General features: G+C 38.4%; 1 protein-coding gene across 1 annotated transcript in view; it reads right to left on the bottom strand.

The window, feature by feature from the left end:
* The window catches only part of LOC141939713 (mitochondrial intermediate peptidase-like), a 49,807-nt gene that overhangs the window by 17,140 nt on the left and 16,081 nt on the right, over positions 1–16,586 (bottom strand). Inside the window, exons 9-10 of the mRNA XM_074859977.1 lie at positions 16,382–16,442; positions 15,702–15,754 (exon numbers count right to left, since the gene is read on the bottom strand). Of these exons, the coding sequence (XP_074716078.1) occupies positions 15,702–15,754; positions 16,382–16,442 (114 nt within the window). The remainder of the gene's footprint in view (positions 1–15,701; positions 15,755–16,381; positions 16,443–16,586) is intronic.

Here is a 16,586-nt window from a genome sequence, read left to right as displayed (position 1 = left end):
CTAGCAAAATACAAGAATCCCAAACCAGTCAGTTAGTTAAGCTACATAAACTACAGTCTTCACTTCCAAGTCATAGGACGTGACAAAATACACCAGATAAGCCTCGAGGCCTTTATTGAGCATGTTTGGCTTTATTTTTCAAACAGTGAAACTAAGTCACTGTTACAACACAGTGCCTCACAGTAACTCAATTTTTCTCATATTTAAATTCAGCAGATATTGAGTATGACTTCCAGAGATGTGGCGAACCCATAGCTCAAACAGACCTTGGCAACACCATGTGTGGTCAGGCTGTGGTTTTTGATCCACAAGAGGCTACCAGCACTCAAGTGCCATTCCCATGCCAAGGCTGCACCATGTGACCGATCACAAAATGGAGCTGCCTTTGGCTGTAGTGTAAACCAAATCCTCAGCTAGGGCAGGAAACCAACCACTAAGCACCGCTGACTCTGCAGTCTTGTCTTTTGCCGGAACAACAGAAACACCAAGGAGACACAATCACCTCCTATACATGAATCACACCTCAAGCTCTGGGGGCCCTCTGAACCATGTAAGAAAGTATCTTACAGCTTTGAGCCACGTGAAGACTTTAGTATGTGACGTGGAGTTCAAACATGGCCAAGCTTCCTGAGCTTAACATCAAACAACTAAGTATGTTCAAGACACTGTAGCACAGAAGACACACTTGGGGAGGAAGACACCATGCATCTACATGCACACACATAAACAGAATTAAAGCAGTTATAAAAGTAGTTTAGAGATGCATGCAGCCTATACTTGGGCTCAAACTTCCTGAGACTCTGACCCTAAAAAGTAAACAAACTACAAGTCTATCAAGCAAACAAATGCTTTGCAAACTTACACCTTCCACAAGCTGCTCAGGGCCACACAACTCTTTGGAGATGACAACAAAATCAGAACTGGAATCTGCTTGTAGTCGTATGTGCACCCCAAATGGCAAAATTATTCTTGCTCCCTCATCTCACATGCAAAGTCCAAGTGTTAAGTTATTTATACCATGATGTTTATAAATGACAACTATGTATACCATTTATACCATTGGGGTCTCAGAGTAAAGACTGTTTAAGAGAATCCCAGTCCCTCCCTTCTATCTTTATTCTTTCATGCTCTTGTGCTTTTTCTTCTTAATGACATGGTAACAAATCACTGAAATTTAAACATGCATCAGCTATACTACAATACCTGAACACCAAAGAGGAGAACCATGCTATGTTAAGGCCTGTGAGCAAAAAGTTGAGAGACCAGCTGTGAAAGTCACCTGGTCCCCATTCACTTACCTACCCTTCCTTCCTTCCCACTCCCACACACAAAAGACTTAAAAATGAAGTCCACTGGGGATACTGCATTTGTCAATATGCTGCTTACAACCGCAGCTACAATCTACTACTCCGCTTCACGGCACTGTGACATACAGCAGGGTGGGCTTACTTCTCTAAGCCACAGCATTCATTCTTGAATATGTCGATGTATTTTGTTTTTCTAGTATCCTTTATATTACATTTATCACATACTCCACCAGCATTTTGCAACTACCATAGCAACAGCTGTCAAAAATACAGGTATGCTCAGTTACAGGATTTTGCTTATTTTCACACTACAAATGCAAGTTAAAGCCAGTGTATTCCATTCTACTCTTAATTATACTAGGACATAGAAAATAAAGCAGATTTTCCCTCTACCGAACTGACAACTTTTTCAAGATGTCTAGCAACACTTAAATTCACACTCTGTATGCTGCAACACACATTTTCTTTCTTGTACAAAAATAAGCATGATATAAACCACTTTAGATCGAGTTAGGTAAAAAGACCAGAAGCAAGTCTCTAAAAGAAAGCAGAAGAGATGAGTTAATTTGCATGTAATAAGCCACAGAAATCTGGAGTATAAAAGATACTGCTTTACACCCGGAACCCCCCAGAAGTACTGAATTACAGTATGTGTGTTGAATATCCTCAGATTTTTAAGTCAGTAATTCCCAAGAACTGCAGCTCCTTCAACAGCGGCATTCTCTGGAAAGCTGTAGTAGGTAAATCTCAGATGTCTCCAGATTTTTATAGTATCACCCTGTGATGACCTTCTGCTCAGATTGTTACCGTGAAAACTTAAACCCATCACTAAATGCTTCAGTCTTCATCTGCTGATTCTGCTCTGAAGCTCTCCCTGCATACAGACTACATGACCTGTTAAAATGATCCTTTTATTAAAAGGAAAAATAACACCTTTTAGCAGCAAGTCATAACAGCCCCCATAATAGTTCAGGACTGTTTTTTGTCACATCACTTTAAAATCTTATACCACCATCCTACATACTACTATGAATACTAAACTGAGTTTCCCATCTGTAGTTCAAACAATTGCTTCTTTAACTAAGGACTGTCCATAAATGCAAAGTTCACTATAAAAGTATTGTCTCAATAGAAGTTTATTATAATGTGAAGCCAGGGAAGGTTTAGACTGGATATTAGGAAGTATTTCTTTACAGGACCGGTTGTTAGGTGTTGGAATGGGCTGCCCAGGGAGGTGGTGGAGTCCCCATCCCTGGAGGTGTTTAAGAGTCGGGTCGACTTGGCGCTGAGGGATATGGTGTAGTTGGGAACTGTCAGTGCTAGGATAATGGTTGGACTAGATGATCTTCAAGGTCCTTTCCAACCCAGATGATTCTGTGATTCTGTGATTTCTCCACATACACAACTCCAAGCTGCAAAACATGATTATCCTTATTTTTAAAATTACATTTATTTAGAAACAAACTAAGAATGAAGTTGTAGGTAATGATACTCTTTGTGTATAGCTTAAAAATTACATGAAAAAAAAGACGAAGTTATACATCACTTTTAGTCCTAATTCAGCCTTGAGTTGAGCAGTAACCTAGAGCTAGATCTCTTCAGACCAATTCAGATGAGCAGCATTTATTAGTTCTGGATCTGCCCCAACCCTGCTCAGCCAACACTGGTTTCTGTAGAGACACTCATATTTACCATACCTTGGTTTAGGTTCCAGAAAGGTTTATTAATCCAGGTGGAGCACAAGGCCCAGTTACAACACTATCTCAGAACCAGGGGAGTAATACAGACACACTCAAGTAGTTTCACATGGAAGTTGCATGAGGGCTCTTTGCAGGGCTTTTTGCAGAACTCATTTCAATCAGCCCTGCCAGAGCCACGCTGACCATGTGCAAAGCCCATCTAGTACCTTCACGTTCTCCTCCCCCCAACATCCAATATCATCCAGGGTTTCCCTGCCACTTCCTCACTGCCAACTGGGAGAAGAGAGCTGATTGTATGAGGTATTTCAGAAAGAACCCATATAATACAATTCTACAAACACACACTTCAGTAAATCGATATTTAACTCCAACAGCTCACAGTCATAGCAAACCATCAGATTTTCACAGTTGCAGGAAATTAAAACATGTAACTCCTACCACTGAGTTCAGCTGCAGGAAAAGAGGATATGAGAATGACAAGAAAGTCAAGAACAGCACCCTTGAAAACACTTCATGAAATTAAGCCACATTTACACAGCAAGCAAGAAAAGTCAATAGAATTGTCATATCAAGAGAGATCAAACTGCTCAAAATTTTCTGAAAAGCAGAAATTTTTGCTGATGGACCAGCTAATCCTGCAAACCATTTCCAAGTACATGAAAGACAAGACAGTCATCAGGAGTAGTCAGCATGGATTCATCAAGGGCAAGAAATGCTTCACCAACTTAATAAACTTCCATGATGAAACAACGGGCCTGGTACACAAAGAGAGCAGTGCATATCATCTACCTGGACTTCAGTAAGATCTTTGACACTGTCTCCCATAACGATCCTCACAGAGAAGCTGTGATGTACAGGCTGGATGAGCCTTGGTAGATGAGTCGACAGGGAGGTTGACTGAAAACTGGCTGAATGTCTGGGCCCACAGGGAGGAGATCAGTGGCACAAAGTCTATTTGGAGGCCAGTGACTAGCGGTGCACCCTGGGGGTCAGTGCTGGGTCCAGTCCTCTTTAACATCTTCACTAACGACCTGGATGATGGGGCAGAGTGTATCCTCAGCACATTTGCTGATGACACCAAACTGGGAAGAGTGGTCGATATGCCAGGGGGTCGTGCTGCCATCAAGAGGGACCTTGACAGGCAGGAGAAACAGGCTGACAGGAACCTCATGAAGTTCAATAAGGAGAAGTACAAAGTCCTGTACCTGGGGAGGAACAACCCCAGGCACCAACATATGCTGGGGGCCACCCAGCAAGAAAACAGCTTTGCAGAAAACAACCTGGGGGTCTTGGTGGACACCAAGTTGAACATGAGCCAGCACTGGGCCCTTGCTGCAAAGAAGGTGAATGGTGTCCTGGGCTGCATTAGGCAAAATACTGCCAGCAGGTTGAGGGAGGTGATCCTTCCCCTCTACCTGCACTGGTGAGGCCACACCTGGAGAGTGCTGCGCTGAGCGCTGGCCTCCTCAGTACAAGAGAGACATGGAGTTAATGGAGAGAGTCCAACAAAGGGTCACAAAGATGATGAAGGGACTGGAGCATCTCTTCCACCAGAAAGGGGTGAGAGAACTGGGACTATTCAGCCTAGAAAAGAGAAGGCTCAGGGGAATCTTACTAATGAGTATAAATACCTGGAATGTGGGTGCAAAAAAGACAGAGCCAGACTCTTGTCAGTGGTGCCCAGTGACAGGACCAGAAGGCAATGGGTACAAACTGACACACAGGAGGTTCCCTCTGAACATCAGCAAACACTTTTTCCCTGTGACGGTGACCAAGCACTGGCACAGGTTGCCCCTAGAGGTTGTGGAGTCTCCCTCCTCGGAGATATTTAAAAGCCATCTGGACATGGTGCTAGGCAACCAGCTTTAAGTGGCCCTGTTTCAGCAGGGAGGTTGGACCAGATGACCTCCAGAGGTCCCTTCCAACCTCAATCGTTCTGTGATTCTGTGAAGAGGTCATATGAAGCCTAGGACTAAGACCACACAGTCACAGTATGAATAGCTTCCAGCTTTATCAGAGGAGGACAATGTTTCATGCTAACTGCAAAGGATTGCCACACTCAGTTTGAATATTAGATTAACACATGTTTGCTGGAGGGCGGAGGGGAAGAACTCTAAAACTACTTTATGTTTAATTTCATTTCTTTCAAGAACGCAGAGATATACTAGCAGGAGAAAGCAGTGATATTTCTTTATGGAAAGAAGAGCTGACATTAACATAATTGCAGGAAGAAGTGCCTATTTCTTCCTCATTCTCAGTACTCCTTGAACATGAGTGTCATCCCCGTGAACTTACCCCATAAAGAAGAGGATGGGGAGAAGGCTTTCTCATGGGTATTTTATAATACACTGCCACTATCCAAAGCAGGGTGGGGGGAAATCAGTCTGTAATAGTTTTGTCTTTTGGAAAAGCACGATACTAATCCACCCACATATGAAAACAGCAGTAATAGATGACTACACTGGCTTAAGGCAGACTAGTCCCCTACCCTGGCTAATGTTTGAAGATGTCACAATCTGACATTTTGAGTACAATGAGGTCCTGAGTAAACAACCACTTTAATAATAACTACACAAAGTTAATGTCAGTCACTTCTAGTAGATCGTTGTCATGGTCAAACCTCTCCCACATTTAATGAAAGACGTGTGTTAATATTCCTCTTGCCAACAGAAAATTTTAAAAAGTTTTGAAAAACTTTATACAGAACACCAAAAAAAAATGCTTCTAGTTCTGATCTCACTTATTTTTCCATTTCTGCCTTGCCTACTACACCAGTGTAAAAACAAAGATCAAAGACGAAGATATTGAAAAATCCTCAAATAGCACTAGTGTCTTATGACACAAGACTGATATTTAAATTACTTTTGGACAATCATGACAGCAGTTAGTGATGATTATTATACCTTAAGTTATCAGGCATCCATAGTTTGTTTGCTAGCCACTGCAATGTCATAGGAGTTACAAAGAAAGGGGATAAAATATGATAACATGATGCAATTTTCATAATCAGATGATAATAGTCAATAACACACTCCAAAGTGATTACCGGGTACTGAAAAAAACTGCTGCTCCAGGAAGTGGATAGCACACCTTCAAAATATTTCTCTAACACCAGTCTATACCCACTAAACAGTAATCATTCCAGACACCAAAACACAGATTTAATTCACAACTGTTGAATTTGGTCCTACCTCATACATGAACTCTCTTTTTACCAATCAAGTAAGACCAACTACCACTGAAGAAAGTCTAACCCAAAACTTCCACTGGGTCTAGGAAAACTTTGGGCTTATTTAGGAATAGAAATTAGCCAAAACCTCAGCTATTTGAAGTTGGTGTCCTATAACAAAAAAATCTGTTTCTGGAATTATTAATAGATGATCTTGCCTTTCAGTGGCAAAAGCAAGCATATGACTGAGTCTCTTCTAAGCCCCCACCTTCAAGATTTAATGCTACTCACTGCAGAATGAAAGGTGTAACACTAGATAAGATTAGAGGACAATGGGGAAAGGGGAAGAAATTAATTTAAAACACTTGAATCTTTCCCAGAAAAAGAACACTCAATGAGCAGAACAGGAAATCCTACAATCTCTCCTAGATCTGTAAAACTGAAATCTGGCTGGAGGGTGTGGGTGGAAAAGTATTTGGAAGAGTTTACAAACTACATGTTCCCTTATTGAAGATTCTTGCTTGATTCCAGGCACTCAAACAGTAGCAGCCATTAGCAACCTCATTGTTTCCAGATGACAGGCAAGAAGCATCTGTTTGCTAGCAAATGATTAACCAACCTCAGTTATTCACAGCTTCATCACCTTAGTGAAACTACAATAACAAAACATTGTCCAGGCACAGTATTTCAGCATTCAAATTCATGCTAATCTAAAACACCATAGCACAATTTCTTGGCAGCAACAGGGACTGTGATTGTGACTGCAAGCTTAACTTCTTTTCCTCAGCCCTTTGAATGAAATTTCTAATGCTGTTCAAGGGCCTCAGGTTGTATCTTCAAAACACTCTCTGACTCAGGCCAGATAATCTAAAAGACCATATGAAACTCCAAGATGAAGACTTCTATCAATACACTCCGTTAGCACTTTAAACTGCCCTGTAACAAAGATAGAGCTTGTCTGTGTAGGATGCAGAGCCTTTTTGAGGGCTGATCCAAGATGGTACAATTCATTTTTCCTGAAGATAAAGGGGAAACTCAAAGTTCACCATCTTCTATCGCAGGTGTATGGCATTTACTTTGATTTTATTTTTTTTCCAAACATGAAACCAAGTGTATTTCAAAATGCACAGAAAAGCCTTCCAACAAAACCCTACCAAAACAAGGTATTCCACTGCACATACTTCTGTATTGCTAGAATAAAAGGGCAAAAACTTTAGGTAATTAATTAACTGCTAGTGACTGACCCTATATAAAAAGGAACAAAGTTTCCAAAGCACTACAGTTTAGCCTGCTCCAGAACTGCTCATCAGTCAGAGCAAAGCAATCCTCAAAATCTATATGTTAATAACTATTGATAGTCCTACCGTGCATATAATTATTATACTACATGTCAAAGTAGCAGCCATTCTAAGAATCACTTTATGCAAGATCTTCAAGTTGTTATCAACTGTGGGCTTGGACAGTTGTCTAGCTTTGATCCTTCTATTTAAAACAAATAGTAAAAAATTCAAATAAAACTGCAAGAAGCAGCTGCTTTAATATAAGCACGCTCTTTCTGGTCACTTTTTGGCAAGCTGCCTCTACATTTACTCAGCCAAGTTACAATTTTTATCTCCAACAGGAAATGCATTCAAGTATTTTTGGGAAAAGAAATCAGAAAGGAAGTTATTACGACCCATACTGAACTACGCTAACAGACATTCTGCTACCAGTAAAATTTCTGCTAAGGGTTACTGCTACTGGCAAGAAAGGTTAATGTTCTAGAGACAGACAGCTAAAATCTGCACTGGAAATGAACTGGAGCTCCAGTTGGTGACAACTGCAGAGAAGTGCCTGCAGACAGGTTTTCTTGTATGCTGCAATTTGCAGCTTTCTTGCTGCACCAGCTGAGCAGACAGGCAGAATTCAGTGGGGAGGATGATGCACATGGCATACTAGCAGAACATTGTACGGCTGTCTCCAAAGCTGGCAAATAACATGAAAACATAGTTACAGCACTTCCTAAAGAAGAAAAAGGATTCAGGTCAGCTAAGCAAGTCAGTGCAAGAATCAAACACCCTGTCTGGATACCTTTTCACTTAAAATGTGACTTCTGGGCCCCAGCAAGGTGATTCAGTGCTTCAAATAAGCATCTAGGATGCCTATGTCACCAGAGAAAGGCAGACACAAATATAATGCCACTCTCAGGCTTAGCAAGGTACCAAATAGAGCTGACTAGCAGAAGTCTTGAGCTCAGCTATGAGCTCTTGCTCTTCTCTGGAACTTCGGCTTCCCTGATTGGAGTGCATGTTGTATACCTGAATCCCGAGAGAGGATGAATAGCACAGCCTTTTCTATGGGAAGATGCCTTTGAAAATGTAAGCAAAGCAGATAGAAGAATGGTCTGATGAATCACAATAGAACTTCACAGAGAACTACATACTCCAGTCAAAGAGATATCTTACCACCTTCTTCTAAGGGCATCTGAGATCAAAAAAAACAGGTATGGATTGATTTTTGATATTTGCAGTGCTACAAAAAGTTTTCCCAACTGCCCTTGAACTTGAGCACGAAAATTTTCTTAAGCCCTTACATGAAACTTAAAGGATCGGAATGCACTGCATTCACTGTCTGGAAGAGCAGGAAAAGGAAATAACAAAATTTCTATCCATTACAGACATACACACCAGAAAACACAATTATTAATCTAAAAGATGACTTCCTGAAATCAAGATGGCATTTTTACATGACTACATATTAAAAAAAAAAAAAAAAAGATTGCTTTAGTTTAGATGTAGAAAATATCACATTACATTTATGTAAAAAAATAGATGACACCAATATATAAATCTCACTCTGAATAAATCAGAAACACCAAATATACACATGAACCCATCTACAGTGGAGAAGAGTTTTTTTCTCTGTGCCAAACTTTCAATTAGTTACTTTGACTCAAAAAAAAATTTTTTTAAAAAATCAAGAATTAAAAGTAGTCCCTTTTATTGTAATAACTAACCCTAAATTATTTTGTTGTTCCTGTAGAATTGCATAACTCATATGCTTAAATGTCCAAAACTGGGAAAGACTGAGAAGCACAAAATTGAACAAAAGAAGTTTGTCTTAAAACATATTCCAATAACTTAATTCACTGTAAACATCTGATTTCAAATGCCAAAGCATTTGTATTCGTAACAAATCCCAGGAAAGAATGAAAATTTTCTTATGTACTTTATGCCAGAATGTGAGCTCAGAAACTTTATACAGAGAAATCTCAGTACCCTCCTAAAGAAAGTAGAAGTATCAAAGAAAACAGTAGTTTCTTTGATGTAAACTCCCGCTTTATATTAAAGGATAAACTATGCTAAAAAATCCAGACACCTTACTTTTACAGTATGCAGCCCAGCACTATTTTTAAAATAAGTGATGTAGCCAAACCAATTTAAAAAACAATTTTAAAAAGAAGTTAACTGACACAATGAGGTTTGGTTATTGTTCAAGAACAGCAGGCTTCAAACAAAAAGGCTGTGTCCCTGTGAAGAACAAAGATGTAGTATGTGATTATAAACAATTATTTCTAAGCTTGTGTGACTTCACTGAGTCTAAATAAAATGCAGACTTCTAAAATCACTTTAAGCTGTATATTTGGAAGGAAACTAAGACTTTTGTGCAGCATGACTTTCATCTATTCTATTAAGAATGGTTTTTATTACTTGGACATTAGGGATATTTGAGTAAGGATCACTGTTCTTCAGAACACGAGCATTCAGACTCTTAACAATTGCAAATTAGCTGCTTGGCCAGAGTTCTTATCAGTGGCTATTAAGTGCAGTCCCTGACATATTCTTTTTTTTTTTTTTTTTTTTTTGAGAAAAATTATTATCCTGTTGATGTTCACAAAAATACAGAACACTAAGTTAACTGCCTCTAATAAAACAGATTCTGTCAAAACTTTCAAAGAAACTTGAAAAAATCTTGTTAGTGGAAGATAAAAGTGAGATGAACCCCTCAGGTTAACTTAAAGAGATCAAGACGAGGAAAACCCCTTCCAATTTTCATTACATGCCAGACTGAAATTTAATTCTTTACCTGAAGGGAAACTCTTAACCATGATTTATAGAAGACTCTGGATCTCTTAAAAATAATAATAATAATAATGATAATAATAGAAAGCCTTTGTACTCTCATCAACCATAAACTAGCGCCTGTATCTCACATTCCCTTTTTTTCTGTTAATTGTACTTCACAGAATATTTTGGAGGAGGTCAGAGGATAATTTGCAATATTGGTTTGGTATCAACACTGTGTACAACTTTTAGATTTGACTTTGTTTTCAAATCAACAACAATTTCTTTGTCCTTCCACAATGTTCAAGAAATAATTCTTGAAACTTGAGTTCTCCTTCACAGCAAACCTTTTTAATAACTTTCAGGTTTTCCTCCAAAAAGCTTAGTACACTAGCTTAGTGACTGGTAAATTAAATGGACTTTTTGCACCTACATTAGTTAATCTAATAGAAGGCATGCCTTCCCTTGCTTATAAGCAGTTAATTATAGAAAGTTTTCCTTCTCTATGAGCACTTTGGTTGAAAGATTTTCGGGTTCTTTTTAAATTTTGCACTATTCTTCCACTTCAGCTTTCAATTTTAACAGTGACACTTTTCTCACATATTCCACAAAGAGTCTGGGCTATTTTTCAACTTGGTTTCCCAACACAGAACATTCTTTCATAAAACTAAAAACAATTTAACAAAAAGTAGCTATAAACAAGTTTGTTTACAAGTAACTTGCAAACCTTAACATTAGTTGCAGCTTTCAGCAACTTCAGAAACATCCAGAGTCATGTTTAGGTACCTTGGTATTGGCCCTATTCCTCTGAAAAAAAAAAAAAAAGTGCTGCCCAGTCTCCCCTAAAGGTGGCCGCCTATGTACAGTCCCAACAAGAAAGGAGATGAGTTATTCCTAATTTCTGCTCAGCTGGTCACCCCAAGATCCAAAACACCTGCAGCTGCTTGTGGTGGTTTCTCTTTCCTACACAGCAGGAAACTGGCTTATTTTGGCATTGATTTGTTCATCCTCAAGGGCAGCCTTATTTATTTCTGCAGTCCCAAATAGACAGACCAGCACAGAGTACAATACCCTCCAAGCACATCCCCGTTGTAAATTGAATAAAATCTTTAACACTTTGACAAAAATCCCAACAGTGAATTATAGCCAGCAAAGTCAGCCCAGCCTGTAAGCACCAAAGGTTAGGGAAACGGGAGTCAAGAGCAGATACACTAAGCTCACCACTGATACTTCTCAAGAACAGTTCTGTGCCTCCATCAGAAGTGGCTTAAGCACAGCCAATCCCACCTTCAAGGCAAATAGTTGACCTCAAAAGGTCTCTTCCAGCATTTGGGGTTTTTTTATGACCCGGAAGATGTCAGCAAGGCTACATCTTTGCAAGATCGGGGCCTTGAGAATTATTTATAAATGCAGCTGCACTTACTAAGCAGCAATGGATTTAATTAATACTATGGTACTTGCCTGCACTAAAACTCAACAGTATTATTTTTATGATATACATATTAGACATCTTCTTACTTGTTAGAAGCTGAAGCATGTTCTAGCATTCACTGTTTTATTACCCTTAGCCTGCCAAAATTCTTGAGGTTCTCCTAATTACTCTATCTTCTTTTAAGATATTACTACCATGAATTTCAGACTTTTGTCTCCAGTTTCTCTTAAATGTACATTTATACTGACATCTATTTTCCCTGCCACTTAAACTATAGCTACAAAAACATTACATTGTTCTAAGTGTGGGTTTAAGCCAGAGAGGCTACTTAACATTTTTTTTTTTTTAAAAAAAGTAAACTATCCTGTTACCATCAATGGGAGACTTACACTTTTGAAGTAGGATCAAGTTTCCAGAGAAAAAGACTTGGTGAAAGCTGACAAACAAAACTATTGTGGCTAAATTTACAGAAAAACGTACTCTGTGAATTAGGTCTGGAGCTCCTCCTGCTGTTCAACTTACAAAACAGCAGAAACGGTCAGTAACAACAGTAGAAGCGAAAAGTGAAAATAAAGGCAACCTGGTATGACAGCAAATGCCATTAAATTTCAATAGTCCAAACGCATGTGAATATCCTACATTCTTCAGAAAGAAACATCCAGCTCTTAAAACTAATTATGAGGAACCAACAAAGCATCTGTTTCCTTAATCCTGTTCTAATATAGCATAAACATATATTTAAATATAAAATACATAAATACAATTAAAATATACAACATACAGATGTAAAACAGACACATGAAAAATATGTCATAAGTCTCAGTGTCATATGAGACAAATTGATGTAGCTGGTCAAAATCTAAAGAGGAAGTAACAAAATCACAGCAGGATCACATTGTCTAATGTTTGCTCACAACATTTCTGTTTGTAAATATGCTCATATAGACCAAAACAGGAAATAGTAAACCTTCTTCAACAGACAAAGACAGACACTGTCCCATCTAGTATTTCTTGCACCCCTTAGTGGTGCATGTATAACATACTAGAACACTGCTAAGTTACTTAATCAAGAGCTAAGCCCCTGTAGTCTCTTGCTTTATACCTAGGTTTTAACAAAAACTAAGCAGAAAAAAAAGAAACACCTAACAATAAGGAAATCCACCACACAAACTACTACTGAGTCACAAAACACAACAGTCAAAAATGTAAGCTGTGCACAGCACTATTACAAATATGACCATGGCATTTCTGTAAAGGCGTAAAACTAAAAGTACATTTCTTCCAAAAAAAGATACACCCTTGAAGAACAAAAGAATTAACCTACTAAATAAAGAATACTAAGAATGGGAGAAATGCATGACAGGTAAAGATATCTTGTTTGAAAAGCAAAACCACAAAATAAATAGGATACAATAAGTAAAAATGAAATTATTTATTTCTCTTATAAATAAAATGAAACATGATACAATTTTTAAAATCCACAGAAAGTATAAATTATTTACTCAGAGAAAAACAAAAACAACCCAAGGAAAACATCATCACTTTTCCTTAGAGACATAATTTAATATTACAAGACAATTGGCTCAGTTAGAAAGAGACTAATAACAAATAGGCAAAAGTCAAACTCCTGCCAGGATGAAGCTCTGAGAGAGATACGGTTCTCATCTTCCAGTTACAAAAGCATTGAACTGAACATATACCACAGTATTCAAAGGGCATTCGAGAAAGGATGTGGTCAAACAGAGGTAAGTACAAATACAAGATAAAGGATAGTGAACTCACACTTACATAGATAATAATTGGCAAATAGAACATGTTTAGGGCACAGACATGACAAGGTATATTCCTGTCCCCTGGTTTTTGTATGAATACTCTCTGACTCCTGCCTAGTTTCAGTCATAAAGCACAGCCACTGATCCTATGCAGTAAAGAAGTTTTACTTTTCAGGGATGATTACCCAGTAACCAGTACCTTGTTAAATACCTACAATACGGGCAGAAAGAATGTAAAGCATTGGTAAGTCACTGACAGATCAAAAACTCTTCCCAAAGACAGACCACTATACAGAAAACAGGACAGTGAAAGACCTAAGCCCTTGGCTTTTAGCAAAACTGCTGAACACAGTGGAGACGAAAACTTTTCCTTCCCCGCCCAAAAAAAATACTCCTGCCCTACATGGAGGGAGTAGAAGAATGGGCCCCAATCCTGCAATGTAATCAGGGAGGCCCTACATAGGTTCATGAGATTCTTCACACCAATTCAGCTGCCAGACTTGGTGCCTGAATAAATAAAAACCAGCAAAGATAACACTGCTAATGTCTTGGTCTGTTTTACCTGCAGCTCTCCCTTCATAAAGCTACCATGCAATTCTTAAAAGTAACTTTATTGAGTCTCTTACAAAGTTCCACAAGGAAAGGAAATATTTTTCTTCCTAACGCCAAAATGAGCAGACTAATCTATTTGTGATCATCACCAAGTTAATTACAATATGGTTAGCTCCATGAGATGATCTAAGAAGGACAATAAGACAGTATCAGAAGACACTCCTCCAGGAGAAAAAAACACACACAGAGCCTTCTACACCTAATGCTCTAACCCTTACGGGACACACGAATTCTGAGAACAGGGAAAGCAGACCCTATAGGAAATGTAAAAATAAATAGGATATGCAGACAATAAATTTCACCAACATCAACAATGTTAAGCACTATGTATCAGAACGTAATTCTTGCTATTTTGAAGACACTATACAGTCATGGTAAAGGAGATCTGTAAGCTACAAGATAGTATCTTGAACAAATATGACAGTGCTCTTCCACAGACTGCTACTGACCACTGCTAAGATGGGATTTGGAGCTAGATGGACCTTTACACTTCTCCAGTATAACCACTACTTCGTTCCCACTTTCACAGAAGCGTGTCTGCTACCTATCCAGTTTAAAACAACAGCAGCCACTCCCAGGCCATGCCACAAACAGGCAATCCACGCATACATTACGGAGTGCTGCATGCTCTGGCATTGGCTACCGGGAGCAGACCCAGCAGATGGACATCCCTCTCCCTCTTCTGCACAGCAAGCTCTGGACACAAACATTGCTGCACATACATAGCTCAGTTCTCATCTGAGCATGCAGTAGCTTAAGACAAGGCCAATATTAGAGCTGCTGCTCATAAAACTACTGCCTCAGTAACAAAGTACAAGAAAGCAGCAGAACAGCCAGGCCAACTGCTGGTCAATCCTCCCATGCCATGTCTATACTACCATAGCTTTCTGTTCCAGAGTAAACTGCTACTTTAATCAGATACATCCCATCTAAGTTTATTTAACAAACAAAAACCTACAAATCTGCAGTGAAGGAAGATTATTCCTCCCTCTCTTGTGAGAGAAGGACAACTTTAAATTATCTTTTCCAACACAAACCTAAAAGGTCACCGCTGCTGATCTAATAAAAGCAACATGCAGAGCTCACATCTTTCAGAGCTGGCATCTCATTATGTGCAGAGGTCTTGTGCACTATTTAAGTCTGTGTAGAGGATTTATTTCCCAGTCTTTGCAGGAGAGATGACAATGAATTCTATTCATAAACAGTGAAGATCTACTCAAGAAGTCACTATTTCAAGTCTGTAGAAGGGGATGACAGTTGCATGTTCGGTAAGAAGTACAATACAGTTAAAATATGAGAGAATTTGGATTGTATTCAGTGATCAAAGTTTATTTTTAAAATTATTGCAGCTCAGCTAAGAGCTAAAAACAAAACAAGAATAAGGATTTTCTAGCTGTTCTGAAACACTTTCATCCTCTTATACCTTCAAAGAGGGCCAATACTTCCCCATAAAACAACAGAGGAGCCAAAAACTTCTACAAACATTCCACCAGTAACTAAGAAATGTTACAAACAACTGCCCCACCAGATACTTTTTTTTTTTCATATTGAAGTACATCTTCAAAGAAGGAAAACCTGTTTACATCAAGGACTTTCTTTATCCTTATTGCAAGAAATGAAATAAAGACACTCATTTACATTACAATCATGAAAATAAGGAGCTTACCTCTCAGCACGAAGGGCACCACTGTAGTAAGGGTGATCCCATGGCATCAGCTTCTGAAAGAGAATTCCAGCTTATAATTACAACAATGGACAACAAGTGAAACCAAAGTAAAGGTTTTGTTTCCTTTGAGTATTTTTGCAGTTTCAACCATCCACAGAGCTTTAAAACATAATGGGAAGCATTCAGTGCTAAAAACATCATCAGAAATAGCATCATGTATCATAACTTGAAACCTTTTATTTTTAACATTTGCTTGAAGATGGTCCTTCTTGTTCAAATATATCATGGGACTTCACACCAGATTTCAAGAAATACACTCAAATAAAAAGATAAACCTAGCTATGTACAGAATTAGATTACATACAACACAGTATGCAAACTGGATATGCATCTAACCTAAAGTACAGCCTTTATTTTTCAGAGTCACTTAACCAGAACAGAAAGTGGTGAAAGTGTATATAACTTTGTTTTGAATTATCTCACACTCAACACCTGGTTTTAATACAAATAGCTAAGCAGTCAAAAAGAATTTGAAGCCAGAAGACAAAAAGTTTCTCTTTAATTACACTACATGTTGTACACTAAAATAAAGATAATTCTTCTTGCAGAACAAGGTTAGCTTATACTATATTTTTTAAAAAGAAACAAAACAGAAAAACACACATGAAAATTTGACTTACTGAATTCTGGGGGTTGAGCTTCATTTTCATCTTTGTCATCATTTCAAAATCTTTTTGAGTTCTGAAAAATATTTTTTATTATGAAAGTAATAATGAAATATTTTTGAGCAATGAAATACAGTACACAATAATATTCTGTCCTAAGAAAATGCCAATCTTCTAAGATTGATAGTTCTCTATAAAATGGCAGGCCCATATACTACAG

The sequence above is a fragment of the Strix uralensis genome, chromosome 2, assembly GCF_047716275.1.
Source record: "Strix uralensis isolate ZFMK-TIS-50842 chromosome 2, bStrUra1, whole genome shotgun sequence".
In the NCBI taxonomy this organism is placed as follows: domain Eukaryota; kingdom Metazoa; phylum Chordata; class Aves; order Strigiformes; family Strigidae; genus Strix; species Strix uralensis.
Note: the sequence above shows the minus strand (reverse complement) of the source record. Positions and strands in the feature narration are given on the sequence as shown.